This window comes from Pelophylax lessonae (assembly GCF_965119305.1).
Source record: "Pelophylax lessonae genome assembly, chromosome: 6".
Lineage (NCBI taxonomy): Eukaryota > Metazoa > Chordata > Amphibia > Anura > Ranidae > Pelophylax > Pelophylax lessonae.
This window is the reverse complement of record NC_138773.1, coordinates 77,085,846-77,102,364: the sequence shown is the minus strand read 5'-3', so window position 1 is coordinate 77,102,364 and position 16,519 is coordinate 77,085,846. Positions and strand designations below refer to the sequence as shown.

General features: G+C 43.9%; 1 protein-coding gene across 1 annotated transcript in view; it reads right to left on the bottom strand.

The window, feature by feature from the left end:
• IFT140 (intraflagellar transport 140) overlaps nucleotides 1-16,519 on the bottom strand; it is a 194,950-nt gene that overhangs the window by 94,723 nt on the left and 83,708 nt on the right. The window contains exons 15-16 of the mRNA XM_082260271.1: nucleotides 4,319-4,443; nucleotides 1,185-1,347 (exon numbers count right to left, since the gene is read on the bottom strand). Coding sequence (XP_082116397.1) covers nucleotides 1,185-1,347; nucleotides 4,319-4,443 — 288 coding nt within the window. The remainder of the gene's footprint in view (nucleotides 1-1,184; nucleotides 1,348-4,318; nucleotides 4,444-16,519) is intronic.

Genomic DNA, 16,519 nt, shown 5'->3' with positions numbered 1-16,519 from the left:
AAAATTTCCCGCAGCTCCATCAAGGATCAGGTATGGATCTCCATGCACAGATAGGACGCGGGAGTTAGTCAAACTGTATAGTAAACCATTTAATTAAAATAGCACAATTACATCTGGAGTTCTTGACAAACAGCTTGCAGAATCCCAACATAACTTCACAGATAAGCCTGCTTGAGAAAGGGGGTGGTGCCCCAGAAACACGTAGCGGACACCCCTAGGTGGACACTTTTGGTCCAATCTGACAACTGCCTTCGCCCTGCCCCCCACATCACTGCTGGGCTCTGATAACTGGCGTTTTCTCCCCTTGTGGCCTGCATGCCGATGTTTAGCCCACCAGTGTAGTGACTGGGTCTGGTGTTTACTAGTTTTCTATCTGCAGCATGTCCAGCTGTCATTTCCCCGGCTAGTTCTTATCCGAGTCTGGGAAGGTATATTGGGCTTCTGCATACTGCTTGTCCAGAACTTTAGATGTAAGAGTGCTATTTTAGTTAAATGGTTTGCTATACAGTTTGACCGATTCCAGCAAATCAGGCTGTGTCTCCTTCAGCAAAGTTTCTGTGTCAGGTTTACAGACCACGCTAAACGGAGAAAATAAGAAGTGGTCAGGGGCAGGTTTCATTCAGTCACAAGTGTAACTTTAGAACAGCCAAAGAAGGATGTTATCACCCAGGCTGTAACCTTGCAATAAATCTGTCTCAGGATTTATCCCGCAGCTGAAGTTTAGCATTGCTTTATCTTGCACAAAAATTAATAAATACTCCCCAATGTGTATGTAATGTAAACACGCACACAGCCTGCATTGGACTCAGGTGGCACTGATATTTTAATGCTCAGATGATGAAAGCTGAATTTAAGTTGGTAGCTACAGGTCACCCGTTATGCTCTTTAAGGCCCATGTCACATGAAAGTTTGCAACAGGATCACTAAAAAAACATTTCCCTTTTGTTATAAAGTTGCTCCATTGCTAGCTTAACTGGTGAGATGTTGCTCCCTTTCTGTTCACTTGCTAACTCGTGAGATTCCGCAGTGTTCTAGCCAGAAAAGGAGCGATACCATCAAGGCAAGTGAAAGCCTCCCATTGGTGATTCTGCTACTGGCAATGTGTCACTAGCAGCAGAACGTGACTTTTTCTAAGGGTGACCACAAACAAACAGGCAGGCAGAAAATGTTTGCACATACTGTACCTTTCCATGTGGGACCTCCACAAGCTGGTTGTGTTTTGGTGATGGGTGCAGGGAGTTTGGGATAGCCAACATTGCCTCACAAACCAGGAGTCGTGGCTCATTCTGGTCCCAGAAGTGATTGATTGGGATTCGATCGAAAAGCTTGGAGTTCTCTGGGAGATTCCTATTGGTACAAAAACACAGATGTAAAACTAAAAACAACATTTAAAGCGGATTTCCAGTTATTTTTGGATAAGGTGGGGAAGAGCTAGAAAAATATTACTGCGGTCTGTGTCCCAAACTGCAAGATTTGCCATTTACATAGGTCATAAATAAGCATACACCTTTATATATATATATTACATATGCAGTAGGTATAGAAAAGAATCACACCCCTCCCCTTATAATAATCACATTTAGTTGCTTTGCTGCCTGAAATAAAGACAGACACAGTTTTTGTTTTATCCAGCTGTTTTTATTCAGTGCAACTTAAAACATCCAAGTGAAAGATATACCACCGACATGTCAGAAGAAAATAAAAAATATATAAAAAAAAGAAACACCGAGTTGGAAAAGGGATCATCCCTTTGTGTCAGTAATTTGTTGAACAACCTTTTACTTTTATTACAGCCTTTAGTCTATTGGGATATGTCTCTACTAACTTTGCACATCTAGACTTTGCAATATTTGCCCATTCTTATATGCAGAACTGCTCAAGTTCAGGTAAATCTGATGTTCTCTCCCTAATATATCATTATTCTGTCTAAATAGGGCATTCGAGGATTGTTCAATGCTCTCTACTGTACTTTTGTTAGATTGTTTTTATATTGTCAAAATATGAATAAAAACTATTGAAACAGTTTCACTATTAGGAACTAAAATGCTCTGGGAAAGCTCTAATCATGCTGAGCTAATCAAAATGACCACAGCTGATCACAGTTGAAAGTCAAATTGCTTTGTGTGCCATTCAGGAGGTGATTAGCTACACCTGATTTGAGTTTACAAATTATTTTTAGGAGGGGGTGATCCTTTTTCCAGCTCAGTGATTTGGTTTTTGAATTTTTCTTTTTCTGACATGCTGATGTCATCTTTTGATTGGATGTTATAAGTTGCACAGCTGGATAAAACAAAAACTGTGTCTGTCTTCAATTCAGGCTGCAAACAACAACATGTGATTATTTTAAAGGGGGGGGGGCTTCTTTTCTACACCCACCATGTATATACACACTGCTCAAAAAAATGTAGGGAACACATTGAAAACACATCAGATCCTAATGGGGAAATATATCAAGCTGGATACCTATACCGATATGGACTGGGTAACGTGTTAGGAATAAAAGGACATTGTTTGATGGAAATTAAAATGATCATACTACATAGGGCTGAATTCAAAGACATCCCGAAAATCAAAGTGAAAAAATGATGCAGCAGGGTAGTGTATTTTGCTGAAATTTCATTGCAGCAACTCAAAATGGTACTCAGTAGTTTGTATGGCCCCCACGTGCTTGAATGCATGCCTGAAAGAAAACATCAGGGCATGCTCCTAATGAGACAACGGATGGTGTCCTGGGGTATTTCCTCCCAGATCTGGACCAGGGCATTGCTGAGCTCATGTACAGTTTGAAGTGCAACCTGGCCGCGTCGAATGGACCGAAACATATTGTCCCAGAGGTGTTCTATTGGATTTGAGTCAGGCGAGCATGGGGGCCATTTAATGTTATCAATTCCTTCATCCTCCAAGAACTGGCTGCATACTATCGCCACAAGAGGGTGGGCATTATCGTGCACCAGGAGGAACACAGGACCCACTGCACCAGCGTAGGGTTTGACAATGGGTCCAATGGCAGTCAGGGTGCCATTGTCAAGCCTGTAGAGGTCTGTGCATCCCTCCATGGATATGCCTCCTCAGACCATCACTGACCTGCCACCAAACTGGTCAAGCTGAACGATGTTACAAGCAGCATAACATTCTCCATGGCTTCTCCAGACCCTTTCATGCCTGTCACATGTGCTCAGGGGGAACTTGCTCTCATCTGTGAAAAGCACAGGGCGCCAGTGGCGGACCTGCCAAGTCTGGTGTTCAATGGCAAATGCCAATCAAGCTCTGCGGTGCCGGGCAGTGAGCACAGGGCCCACTAGAGGATGTCGGGCCCTCAGGCCACCCTCATGAAGTCTGTTTCTGATTATTTTGTCAACATTCACACCAGTGGCCTGCTGGAGGTCATTTTGTAGGGCTCTGGCAGTGCTCACCCTGTTCCTCCTCACACAAAGGAGCAGATACCGGTCCTGCTGATGGGTTAAGGACCTTCTACGGCCTTGTTTAGCTCTCCTAGTGTAACTGCCTGTCTCCTGGAATCTCCTCCATGCTCTTCTGTCTGTGCTGAGAGACACAGCAAATCTTCTGGCAATGGCATGTATTAATGTGCCATCCTGGAGGAGTTGGACTGCCTGTGCAACCTCTATAGGGTCCAGGTATGGCCTTATGCTACCAGTAGTGACACTGGCCCTAGCCAAATGCAAAACTAGTGAGAAAACAGTCAGAAAAGATGAATAGGGAAAAAAATGTCAGTGGCCTCAACCTGTAAAACCATTCCTGTTTTGGAGGTTGTCTCATTGTTGCCCATCTAGTGCACCTGTTGTTAATTTCATTAACACCAAAGCAGCTGAAACTGATTAACGACCCCTTCTGCTACTTAACTGACCAGATCAATATCCCAGGAGTTTACATTAATTAATGCTATACTCTGATTAAAAAGGGTTCCTTTAATTTTTTTGAGAAGTGTAGATTTCTCAAAATAGCTTCAGATTTTTTTTTCTTCTAGAAGGTTAGCCACTGATGCCACAATTTTTTTTCAATAGGAGAGAGGGCTAATTTGAGAAAAAAAAAAAAAGGATTCCTCCATCCACACATGCAAGGTGGATGAAGGAATCCTCCCTACTGTGCTACTTTATTCTAAACAGCGGGATTCTCTGCTGTCAGAATACACTGATCAGCACTGCAGCCGTTTGGCTGCAACCGGCTGATCAAGCAAATTTTTCCAACAGTCCTTTTTGATAGAAGTTGATTGTTGGATCATACACCAAAAAAAAATTCTGACTACAGCGATATGGGGAAACTACTGATGCTTTTATTCCAAGCACAAAACAGTTCTTACGAGTCTGGATTGGATGGTGTTGGTGAATCTCCTTGGTCTGCTTGTCCATTCCAAAAGTCAAAGAAAGTCACAGTGTCCAGTTCAACATCATAGAAGTACATTTTGGAGTCCAAATTGCCATCAGCCTAAAAAAAGGAAGATATCAATAGTTGATTTAGTATCAAGGAAAAGTGGACTTTGATTTTGATTGGAAAAATAAAAATAAGAAAATGTCAAATGTTTTACGTGTTTTATATGAATATATAGCTTTTTTAAAGACTTTATTAAACATTAAAAAATTTCAAACACAACTAATTATCTTATCCTTGCCCTCTATATGTTTTCATGCACCTAGAATTTAAAGGCTTGTTTACACTTGCAATTGGGGGCGGTAAAACCTCGCAGGCAGCGGCTGAGTGTACACATGCCAGGGTAGCAATATTTTGGTTTGTGGCTGTAGCACGAAATATACCCTCTGTTGCGCTTGGCAGGCAGTACCTATTTAAAGCAGGAGGTGAGAAGGCAATACAGCACCTACTCGCTGCCTGTCAAAAGCTCTGTGAAAAGCAATCCGAACGTGAATCTCTCTTTAGAGACAAAGCAGGTATAAATGGGTCTTGAGTCACAAACAGTACATAGTATATATTCAGTCACAAGTATTTAAAAGAATAATATATTCCAATGTTTACACAATACATTTCCATAGATTAGTGGTGGTCAACTTGAAAAATATAGAGGGCCTCAAGCGTGGTACCCAACACTTCCCGAGGGCTGCACAATAGCAGCACATTTTTAAATCTCAAAGCCCCAAAAGTTTGGTCCTGCTGCATTCTATGCAGAGTATTGCAATGCACACTGAAGACATTGGACTGCAATAACCCCCAGCATCAGTGTCAGTAAATGGAACAATAACCCCCAGCAATGGTGTCAAAAAATGCTATAATAACCCCCAGCATCAGTGTCAGTAAATGGAATAATAAGCCCCAGCATTGGTGTCAGTAAATGCTATAATAACCCCAGCATCAGTGTCAGTAAATGGAATAATAACCCCCAGCATTGGTGTCAGCAAATGCAGTAATAACCCCCAGCATTGGTGTCAGTAAATGCAATATTAACCCCCAACATTGGCGTTAGTGGTCCATACTATTACACCCCTCCCCCCTACACACACACACACACACATTGGTGGTCACTAGCAGTGAAATTTAACCCCCCCCCCCCCCCCCCGCACTGGTGGTCAGGTCATGGCAGTGAAAGTAACACTCCCAAGTAACTCTCTCATTGGTGATCACTTATCTACACTTATCACTTACACTCTATCACTTATCTACTTATCTGTCTCCATAGGCCTCCGCCTCATAGTAGTCTCTCTTTCAGAGCCAGGTGCTGGAACACAGAGTGTTCCAGTGCCTGACACCCTGCTGCCACTCTACTTTCTATTATATGTGGTGTCCAATAGACCATGCAGAGGGCCGGCAAGCCGCGTGTTGGGCACCAGGGCCATAGACGGTGAAGCTTCGACATAACTGTATAGCAAAATGAACTATTAAACCATAATTTTGTGGTCAATATTGTTTCTTCCTTCTACAGAGCTAAATTTCATAAGTGATGGGATTTTGTGTGGATTTCATCCCCTTTCTTATCAGAAAATAAACAACAAGAATCTAGAGGAAAGGAAAAAAAAGGTAATGAGAGAGAGGAAGAGAAAAGAAGAGAGGGGGTTAGCGATTAGTGGGAGATAGGGGGTGTCTGACTCAAAAAAGCACCCCAAAAGGCCATGATATATGCATTTTAATAATTATTTCAGATCTGTAGTTCTCTATTTACAAAGCATTTTGGCATTATATGGTGAGGGCTATATATATATATATATATATATATATATATATATATATATATATATATATATATATATATATATATACACAGGGCTTTTTTTCAGCGGGAACGCAGTTCCGGCACCTCCAATCTAAATGTACGCAATGGCAAGGGTGCTGGGGTCAGTAGGGTGAGCTGAATGGCCTATTGATGCTGGCTGCTGGGGGAATCTATTGTTGCTGAGGTGAATCTATTGTTGCTGGAGGGCATTTTGTTGTGGGGGGGCTACTGTTGCAGTGGAGGATTTATTGTTGATTGGGGGAACTATTGTTGCTGGGGGGCTATTGTATTTGGGGGGGGTCTATTGTTGCAGGGGAGGATTTATTAGGGGGGATCAATTATTGCAGGGGAGGATTTATTGTTGCTGTGGGGCTATTGTTGTTGGGGGTCTATTGTTGCTGATTGCAGGGAATCTATTTTACTGTTTTTTCTATTGTTGCAGGGGAAAAACGGATTTTTGTAAAATCTTACCGTAAAATCCTTTTCTCTTAGCTCATTGACAGACGTAGTCCTCGGTGATTCAACACCCTCGGGTTATGCTGCCCTCCACAGGAGTAGGACTAGACAGGAAAGAAAATACTCTGGCCACACCCTAGGGGCAGTCCCCGAGGGTATATCCTCTCTCTCTGCTACAGCAAATCAGTTATGTCACAAAGCAGTGTTTAGAGAATTTAACCCAACCCAACTCAAAAACAGAGGGGCGGGTACTACGTCTGTCAATGAGCTAAGAGAAAAGGATTTTACGATAAGATTTTGCAAAAATCCGTTTTTCTCTGTCGCTCATTGACAGACGTAGTCCTCGGTGATTCAACACCCTCGGGACGTCCCAAAGCAATACCACAAATGAGGGGTGGGAAAATGGAAATCAAATCCAATCTAGAAGGCCCAACCGGTGCCAACTAGAAGTTTACAATGCTCATCCTCAGTGATGAGACTCAACAGAAATTTTTCAACAGAAAAAAACCCTCGAGGTAGACCACCGGTCTCCTCAAATTGCGGCCTGCAAAACCTTGCGGCCAAATGAGGCATCCGCCGATGCCATCACATCAATCTTGTAAAATTTTGTAAAGGTATGTACCGACGACCAGGTGGCCGCCTTACATACCTGGACCACTGACGCCTGATGGCGGAAGGCCCAGGAAGTACTGAGCGCTCGAGTGGAGTGCGCCCTAACAGGGAACGGAGGATTCCGACCCTTAATAGAATAAGCCTGTACCACCGTCTGTCTGATCCATTAGGAAATAGTCACGGCAGATGCAGGCAACCCCTTTCTGGGGCCATCCGGGATCACAAAAAGTGAATCCGTCTTACGGAACGATTCCGTCGCCTTCAGGTATACCCTGATTGCCCGAACCACATCCAAGGAATGCAACGCATGTTCCCGATGATGATTGGGCTGAGGACACAAGGAAGGTAGTACAATATCTTCATTCAGATGAAAATCTGAAACCACCTTTGGAAGAAAGGATGGCTTAGGATGAAGCACTACCTTATCCCTATGAATCCCTAAGTATGGGGACTGGCATGATAATGCAGCCAGTTCTGACACCCTGCGTGCAGACGTGATAGCCACCAAGAAGGCTACCTTCTGGGATAAAGTAAGCAAGGGAATCTCCCTGATGTTTTCAAAGGGAGGTTTCTGTAGAACCGACAAAACCAAATTAAGATCCCAGGGCGGCAAGGGCGCGCGGACTGGTGGAGCCAGGTGCCGCACCCCCTGGATGAAATTCCGCACCAAGGACTTAGTAGCTAAAGGCTTCTGAAAGAAGATTGCTAATGCTGAAACTTGACCCTTGATGGTGCTCAAGGCTAGTTTCTGCTCAACCCCTTTTTGCAGAAAGGCCAATATTCGGGTCACCGAATAGGTACGTGGAGGAATCCCTAAAGATTCGCACCACGCGATATAAGTCTTCCATGTGCGATAATAGACCTTGCTGGAAGTCGCTTTCCTTGCTTTAATAAGGGTAGGAATAACTGAAGCGGACAACCCTCTGTCCTTCAGTACCTGGGTCTCAATGGCCAGGCCATTAAAACCAGCGACTGTAAAGCACGATGGAAGATTGGTCCTTGAGACCGCAGACACTCCCTGAGACGAAGTTCCCAAGGAACGTCCGCGACTCGCATGTCCAAGTCGGGTAGATCGGCTTGACGAGGCCAGCCTAGAATTTCTAGGACCACTGGCGCTGACTGGATCTGAACCAGGCGGCCCTAGAGCTATCTGGCCCCGACCATCCGACAAAGTCTGATCGTTCTCCGTTCCCACACATTTATCAGACACCCGATTCCTATCAGGAACGGTGATCTCTCCTGGTTGAATCTCAGGGACCGAAGTCACCCGGCTAGAGGCTTCTTGGTCTGTCTGTTCAACCGGATCCGATTCTTGTGGGGAACTGAGACGAATCTTTGGAAAAGGTAAAGAAAAAGATCTGTTCAGGGAACGGTAACTACCGCTCCCTGTAGTACTTAAATGTTGGAAGGGAAGAATCGCACCGGTAGCAGTGGTCGATGCTCGATCTAATGCCCTGAATACCAGTGAAAACCTTCAGGCTGTGTAATCCTTTGCTTCAGGTTTGGCTGAGTCGGTCTTTTGTTTGTCTGACCAGCCATTCTTGAACCCTCCTGTAGGAGCCTTGCCCTTCCCGCTTGCAGCAGTCGGGCGCACAAACCCTTTATGGGCGGTAAAGAAAGGTCCCCGCTTGTTACGAGGTCCTTTAGCTTTAGCAGCCTGTGGCAAGAAAGTGCTCTTGCCCCCAGTGGCATCCTTAATGATCTCATCTAGGGTGGCCCCAAATAGGCGATTCCCCTGAAAGGGGAGATTTGTCAAGGTCTTTTTGGAACCTAGGTCTGCTGACCAGCATTTTAACCACAGCACACGTCTGAGGATTACCGCTGACATAGATGCATGCCCTAATAGGGGGGTAGCATCCAAGGCTGCGTCACAGACGAACTGTAGTCCTTGTATGATCTGTTCCATCAATTCAGATGTTCCCTGGGGGATATCTTTCCCCTTCAGGTCCTGGCGCACCAATCTTGCCCATTCCGTTAGTGTCTAGGAAACTAGACCAATGACAATTACTGGTCTAAAGGCTGACCCTATCAGGGAAAAGATAGTGCGGGACTCCGCTTATACCTTCCGATCCACCGGGTCCTTAAAGGACGAAGTGTCCTCCACTGGAATAACCGTGGCTTCATTCAGTCTGGAAATAGGTGGATCCACCACTGGTGGTACCGTCCATTTCTTAATGAGGGATTCCTCAAACAGATAGCGTCTAGCAATGCGCTTGGAAATAGTAAAGGTACGTTTAGAATGCTCCCATTCTTCTTTAATTTTATTACCAAAACACTTGGGTACAGGAAAAACCTTCACCGTTTTGGTGGGTTTGTTAGTACCAAAGGGAATCTCTGTTTCAGTTGCCTCTGCCAGTAAAACCTCAAGTCTTAAGGTTTCCCGAACCGCCACAACTAGTGCGTCCACCAATGCTTCTTCCCGAATTATGGCAGAAGCATGAACGTCCTCCTCACTGTCTGAAGGAACTTTACCTGAGACAACAGCCCTTGCAGAGGGACCTGCAGCTGCAATGACCATCTCAGAATCTGAGTCTGAAGTGTCAGATGATATAGGGGTAGGCGGGGGTCGCTTTCTTGACCCCCGTTCCTGACAGGCCGTCTCCACCCGAGCCACCAAAGACTCCAAAACTGCTGTAAATGCATCTATACTCTGTGCACCGGCGGGTCCCGCAGCCCCCTCGAGGGAAACAGGTGGGGTTACCTGTGTGGCAGGGTCCATGATAATTCCAGTTACTACCCGGAAAACAATCAATCCAAAAAAAATAAACTTTTTTTTTTTTTTCAGACCCCCAGCGCCACAAAGCCCCTCAATGTTACCTGCTTAGGGACCCTTATCGAGCGAGAGAGAGAGAGATAGACCCCTAGGCTCACCACTTGATGCTCAGAGTTTACTGCAACTTGTCTCAGCACTGTCTAGAACAGACAGGAAGTCTCTTGGCTGGCTGTCCGGGAAGAAAGGAGGTGGCTCCGCCCCTCTGTACGCCTTCCGGCGCCTCCCCTACCTTCACGAGGTGTTTGAGTCACCTCAAACATGGGCGCCCCCATGCTGGAGACACGAGGCTACGCCAAAATGGCGGCCTCGTGCGATCTACCAAACAATGGCGGCGGCCTTTAACAGGATAGCGGCGTGACTGCAGAGTATCTCGGCATCAATAAACCTCTCTCTACATGGTGATCCGCGTGGCCGGCGGTACCGGACCCAGGCGGACCGCGTGGCTGTCGGGAGGCATGCTTTTGCTGGAGGAATGACCTGGAAAGCAGTATACATGTCCTGTGGCTTCTGACAGGTAGGATACCATATCTATCACAGTAAGATTCTAGTACTGCCACTGATTACAATCATTTAAACATACTTGCAATTAGATTGTCAGCTCCCAAACCAAGCCTCCTGGCTTTTTGTACACAAAAATCACACTCAAATAGGAGAATCTGTGCCATGTTATAGGATAGAGGGGAACCCATCCTTACCATACAGAGAGGGGCCCGCGATCACCACAAGACCCGTCAGGGGAAAGGGGGGAACATACTACTCACCATACCGGAACCAGGCGGGCGCCAACTCCTGACAGTACCCCTCTCCACCAGGGTGGGAGGGCTGTCGACCAATACGGACGCCGTGACTCATGTTTTTTGGCGTTTCAGCGAGACGTTTAACTCGCAGGGTCAGTCCCCGTCCAGTGGAACTATGTCGCGGCCGACCCAGCGCGGAGCTATGGCCTGCACGCGCTCGCAGGCTGAACTGGGGTGACCACTGGATCTCAACATCCAGCCCGTCGCCCAGTTCAGCTTTCTTGCTTGAAGATCTCACAGGAACACTGGAGAAAAAAGCTGTCTAAAAGAAAAATCTTTCTAAGAAAAAAATCCTGCCAGGACCGAAGATCCCAGCAAGGTATCTAGGTCCTTACTCCTGACTAGACAGAAAAAAACTGATTTGCTGTAGCAGAGAGAGAGAGGATATACCCTCGGGGACTGCCCCTAGGGTGTGGCCAGAGTATTTTCTTTCCTGTCTAGTCCTACTCCTGTGGAGGGCAGCATAACCCGAGGGTGTTGAATCACCGAGGACTACGTCTGTCAATGAGCGACAGAGAAAATTTATTTTTGCTGGGGGGATCTATTGTTGGGGGGTCTATTGTTGCTAAATCCAGGTGATCTATTTTACTGCTTTTCTAGTTATCATTAACAAATTCTATACAAGATACCTAGAACCACAACATTATACTTGGTTCTGTATTCTCTAAAAGGGGAGTACTGGGAGGTGGGTAGAGGGTGGAACCAAAGGACAGCACTCGGAGGTGGGTAGTGGGTGGAGACAAGGGGTGACTCAGAAGAGGGGAGTACCTGCACCTATTCTCTGAGAAAAAAAGCCCTATATATATATATATATATATATATATATATTACCCATTGACATCAAAGAAGCTTACAATTTAATGTCTCATAAACAGACCTATAAGCGTACATAATCAGGCCAGTTTGTCTGGAGGCCAGTTAAGCTACCAGTATGTTTTTGGATTGAGGGCTTCTTCTACTGGACAACCCGGAGGCAACGTATGCAAACATTTAAATGTGATACTGATAGTGTTCTATATGAGAATCTAAGCCAGTGACCCAAAGCATAATGATTAAGCTTCCCTCCTAGTTACATTCTTCCTAGTCACCCACAATTATTTCAGGTACTTATATAGCGCTGTCAATTTACGCAGCGCTTTACATATACATTACACATTCACATCAGTCCCTGCCCTCAAGGAGCTTACAATCTAAGGTCCATAACTCACATACATACACAGTAGGGCCAATTTTTTTATACAATAACCAATAACATGGTAAATAATAAAAATGGGACGGGTCCTATGTACCATCCTATAGATTTTCCTATCTACTCCTATTATCAACTATATAAAGACAAAAAAAAAAAAAAAAAAAGACAAAAAATATTGTTATAAAAAGTGACTGGAAGGTCACCTGGACACAACAAAGTAAAAAATTTAACAGCAGGACATAAGAAATATGTAAACTTGGTCTTTATACCACAAAGGGAGAATTCAGAAACCTATTCCAAGTGCACAGTTATTGCAAAAAGATGACAATTTCTCCCTCTAGTGGTCATACATAGTGCTACATCAGGAATGTACAGTCTTTTCGTTCAACTTGGTATGGATATTTTTATTATTATTATTATTATAATACAAGATTTATATAGCGCCAACAGTTTGCACAGCGCTTTACAACATTAGGGTAAACAGTATAGTTGCAATACACAGAAAAATTCACTGACCTAGATCAGTGAGTCAGCGCTCACTCTCGCAACATGGATGGAGATAACCACACTCACAGGTAAATCAGAAGTGTATAAACAGAACATAAAAAATAATACATAAAAAATGTTAAGGAGCTGCCTGATGAAGGAGGTGGACCTCCGAAAAGACGACGTTGCGGCCCACCCTCCACTACCTGCTCTGTCGCTTGACCCCTGTAAGCGTCCATGGAGGAACCGGCAGTGTGCCATTGCGTCACTTCCGGCCACGGGCATCAGCGAGGCTGCCCATCCAGGGTGCCTCTGCTACGTTTAGCCACAGCCCAGTGCTCGGATAGCTCCTTAACACAGCACAGGACCACCGCCGGGGTCTGCAGTTGACCACACACCACCTGGCTTCACTGCAAGGATCCTTTCTTGATACCACACACGCTGATGTTGGATTTTACATATGTAAGTTGCTACAATAAAGTTATTGCTGTTAATTTATCCCTTGTGACCTGGCGCCCTTGTTTTCTTCTTTTTTCCAGTATAGTTGCAATACAATTCAGTACAGGAGGAATCAGAGCTTTTTATAACGGTTTGTAAAAGTGGAACTAAACTCAAAAGTAAAGCTTTGCTATGTTATAGGGAATCTCTAGAAGTGTTAAAGCGATAGTATACTCCACTTTTTAACTTTTACCTACAGGTAAGCCTATAATAAGGCTTACCTGTAGGTAAAATTATATGCACGGTTTACGAGATATTCATCCTGCATGCAGCCGCTGACGGCGGATCTTCAGAGCTCCTTGCCGGCTCCTTGCCGGAAAGTGAACTCCCGCACGCATGCGCGGGAGTGACGTCATCGCGGCTCTGGCCACTCACAGCGCCGGAGCGGCCGAATCCAGAAGAGACACAGAGGGAACATGTCATCTCCCTTAGCGGTGTCCGGGGGACCGCGTGGGGGCTTCGTTCTAAGGTAAGTATTTCATAATGTGCTAGTATGCGATGCATACTAGCACATTATGCCATTGTCTTGCAGGGATTTTTTTTTTTTTTGTACTCAGGGGATATAACTGCTTTTATTGTGCCTAAGCAGTAACCTGAAAAACATACCCTGTGTCTTACATTCCTCAAAGTAGGATTGTACCAGTAGTATGTAGCCATGTGACAGCCCATTAATTGTAATAACCCCTGCCGCACCAGAAGATTTCAACAAAAAAAAAAGAGGGGAAATAAACACAAGGCACACATCCTTCTGACTGTAAGTTATGTCCCTTGTGCTGATTTTCCTGTCAGATGGACAGGAAGGTATCTTTATTCTCTCCAGTGGAAACAGAGGCTGAAGCAAAGGCCTGTTCAGTAAAGCAGTGAAAGGTTAAAATGTCTGTGGGGTCCTAATCGCTTTTTCTGTCCCTGTAATCTCCATCCCTTCCTTTCTTGTCCCGTATAACAGGGATACAAAGTCAATGGAAATCTCAAAAACAATCAATAAAAATCATTCCCCAAGTAAAAAAAGCAAGATCAAATAAAATAGTTGTAGTTGAAAAAGATTGCTTTATTTCTTTGCTTTGTCTTCATCATCTTTAATTAGCTTTCTTAATCTCATGACCTCCGAAGCTTCTTGGACAGCAAATATACAAGAAGATTCTCTACCCAGCAGATAAGAATCACGTTATATATCAGCTCAGTCCAACACTGTCCTGATCATCCAAACTGTCTCAATTTTTAACCGTGTGCTCATATGCAAAGGTTCCAGCTGCTATATAATATAATGAGGGAGACATCTGCTGGCAATACAGCTGCATTAAAGGCAAAATCAATTGGCCACACACACACATCGGATCTTTTGATGCAACATTGTTTCAATAAAAGAATTGTATCTTTCAATTGCACCAAATGGACAATTCAATTAATAATGATCACCTTTCCTGAAAAAGAAATGATCAGACTGCTGGAAAACCAAATGAAACGTGACCAATAAAATATACAGGGGTTTTTCACAACATTCTGACCTAGTCAGCCACCCCAAACATTGGCACAAGTGGCAATCCTACGGAAATTCTATGCAAAGGCAGACACATGGCTAATACTAATAATATGACCAAAAGTAGGATCTAATTATTCGGAAGCCTGAATGAAGAACTATCACAGACAGCCTGTAGTGTCCCACAACAACAAATCAAATTCAAGCTTCTAATCATATATGTGCAAGCATCCTTCAGATAAAAACCTTTCTACAGCGGATACTATGGTAACAGAACCGACCCATCTGATGAGTGACTAGATTTAAAAAAAATGGCTGCTGAGTTTATGCTTCCTTAAGGCCAGTATACGCTATAAGAAAATCGGATAGAAAAGTCGAAACCAAGGATGATACTAATTGTACAAAGATTCAGGTATGACAAAGGCTTTTTACGTTGTGGTTTGTTTCTGATCATGTGCAGTCTTTCATATCTGATTTTTCTCGTATGAAAACCATACGAAAACATTACACATTAAGCAAAAATCATTAGTTCTGTTCACATACGAGAAAAATTTGAGAGTTTGTCCCTTTGGAAAGTCTGAATCAGATGTCCAAAGTTGTGTAAACTTAAATCTCCCCACTCCCGAGTGGCCCCTCTTTTAATAATCTGCATTATCATTAGGCTGACATACCCACTAGGACCTTATTTGAAATAAATGCCTGCGTGGCCCGGAGGAGGGGGGGGGGGGGAATCTCAGAGCTATATGCGGTGTTCAACAGCCAACATACCAAGCTATCCTACCAGACTGTGAATCGGACCTTAGGTGAGACTATAGAGGAGGAGGCATGGATGCAGTGGTCGACTATGGTGCATAAAGAACACTCAATACCTCTCTAGTGGAAGCAAGCTACAAGGTGCTGTCCAGATGGTACCTTGTCCCGGCGAGGCTGGGGAAACTCTACCCTGGTACCTCACCCCTGTGCTTCTGAGGATGTGGGTGAGAGGGCAATATGTTCTATGTCTGGCGGTCCTGCTTGAAGGTCCATTGATTTTGGATCAGAATATTCAACCTTGTCTACCCGGTGACAGGACAAAACATACCCAAAAACCCCAAAACAGTGCTGTTTGTGGACGTGTTGGATGAGATCCCCAGACACCTCCAAACCCTCATCTTCTTTATATGTTTAGCAGCTAAAATTACTACAGCACGAGCATTGAAATCTCCCGTGGTTAATGTTAAATTGGTAAACAAAGAAATATTCTAGGTTATGATCAATTAAAAATTTAGTAGCCTTAGAAACAAACAAGCCAGGTTTAAAAAAAGAAGTGTGGAATCCCTGGATTAAATATAATATTTTCTTCTTTTACTTTTTCCTCCACATTTCTAATGATTTGTAGTTTTAGTTATATGGATGCAAATGGAGGCTCCAAAGTACTTCTTATACGTCAATATACATTTGGGAGCAAGGTACCGTGCCTTGAGTAGCTGGAATAACTTCTGCTATTATGGCTCCCAAACCTTTCCATGCCACTGTCTTAACACAAGATCGACTGTTAAAGTAATGTTCCTTGAAGTTATGTCTTTATCATGTCTTTGCAATAGAGCGATTACATTTACGAGCTTATGCCCTGGGCAAGCAGTAACCCAATTTGGCAGGGTCAACATTTTAAGCCTGTTTTTTTTTGTATTATGCCTACAATAATCTAGCCCTTGACCACATTTGTGGGTGCATCCATCTTTTAATATTTGTTTGATGCTGTTTGCATCCTGGTATTTTCTTAAACCTTTGAATGAAAACCTACTGAAAGACAAAGTTGTGTACACACTATACGAAAATCAAACGATTGTGCCTCGTACAGAATTTTTCTTCTAAATTTTCTAATAGTGTGTACCCCACTTTAGTCACCTCTTCTTCCCCAGCCTGCTGATTGGATAATAAAGGAGAGGCATCATATTGATAAGGTCATCTTTGTGCTCTTCTCTCCTAAAAGCATGTTCATCTTCTTACATCTACAGCACAGTAATAAAATTATTCATTGTTTGATATCCTTGATTGCGTCACACTGCTGGCC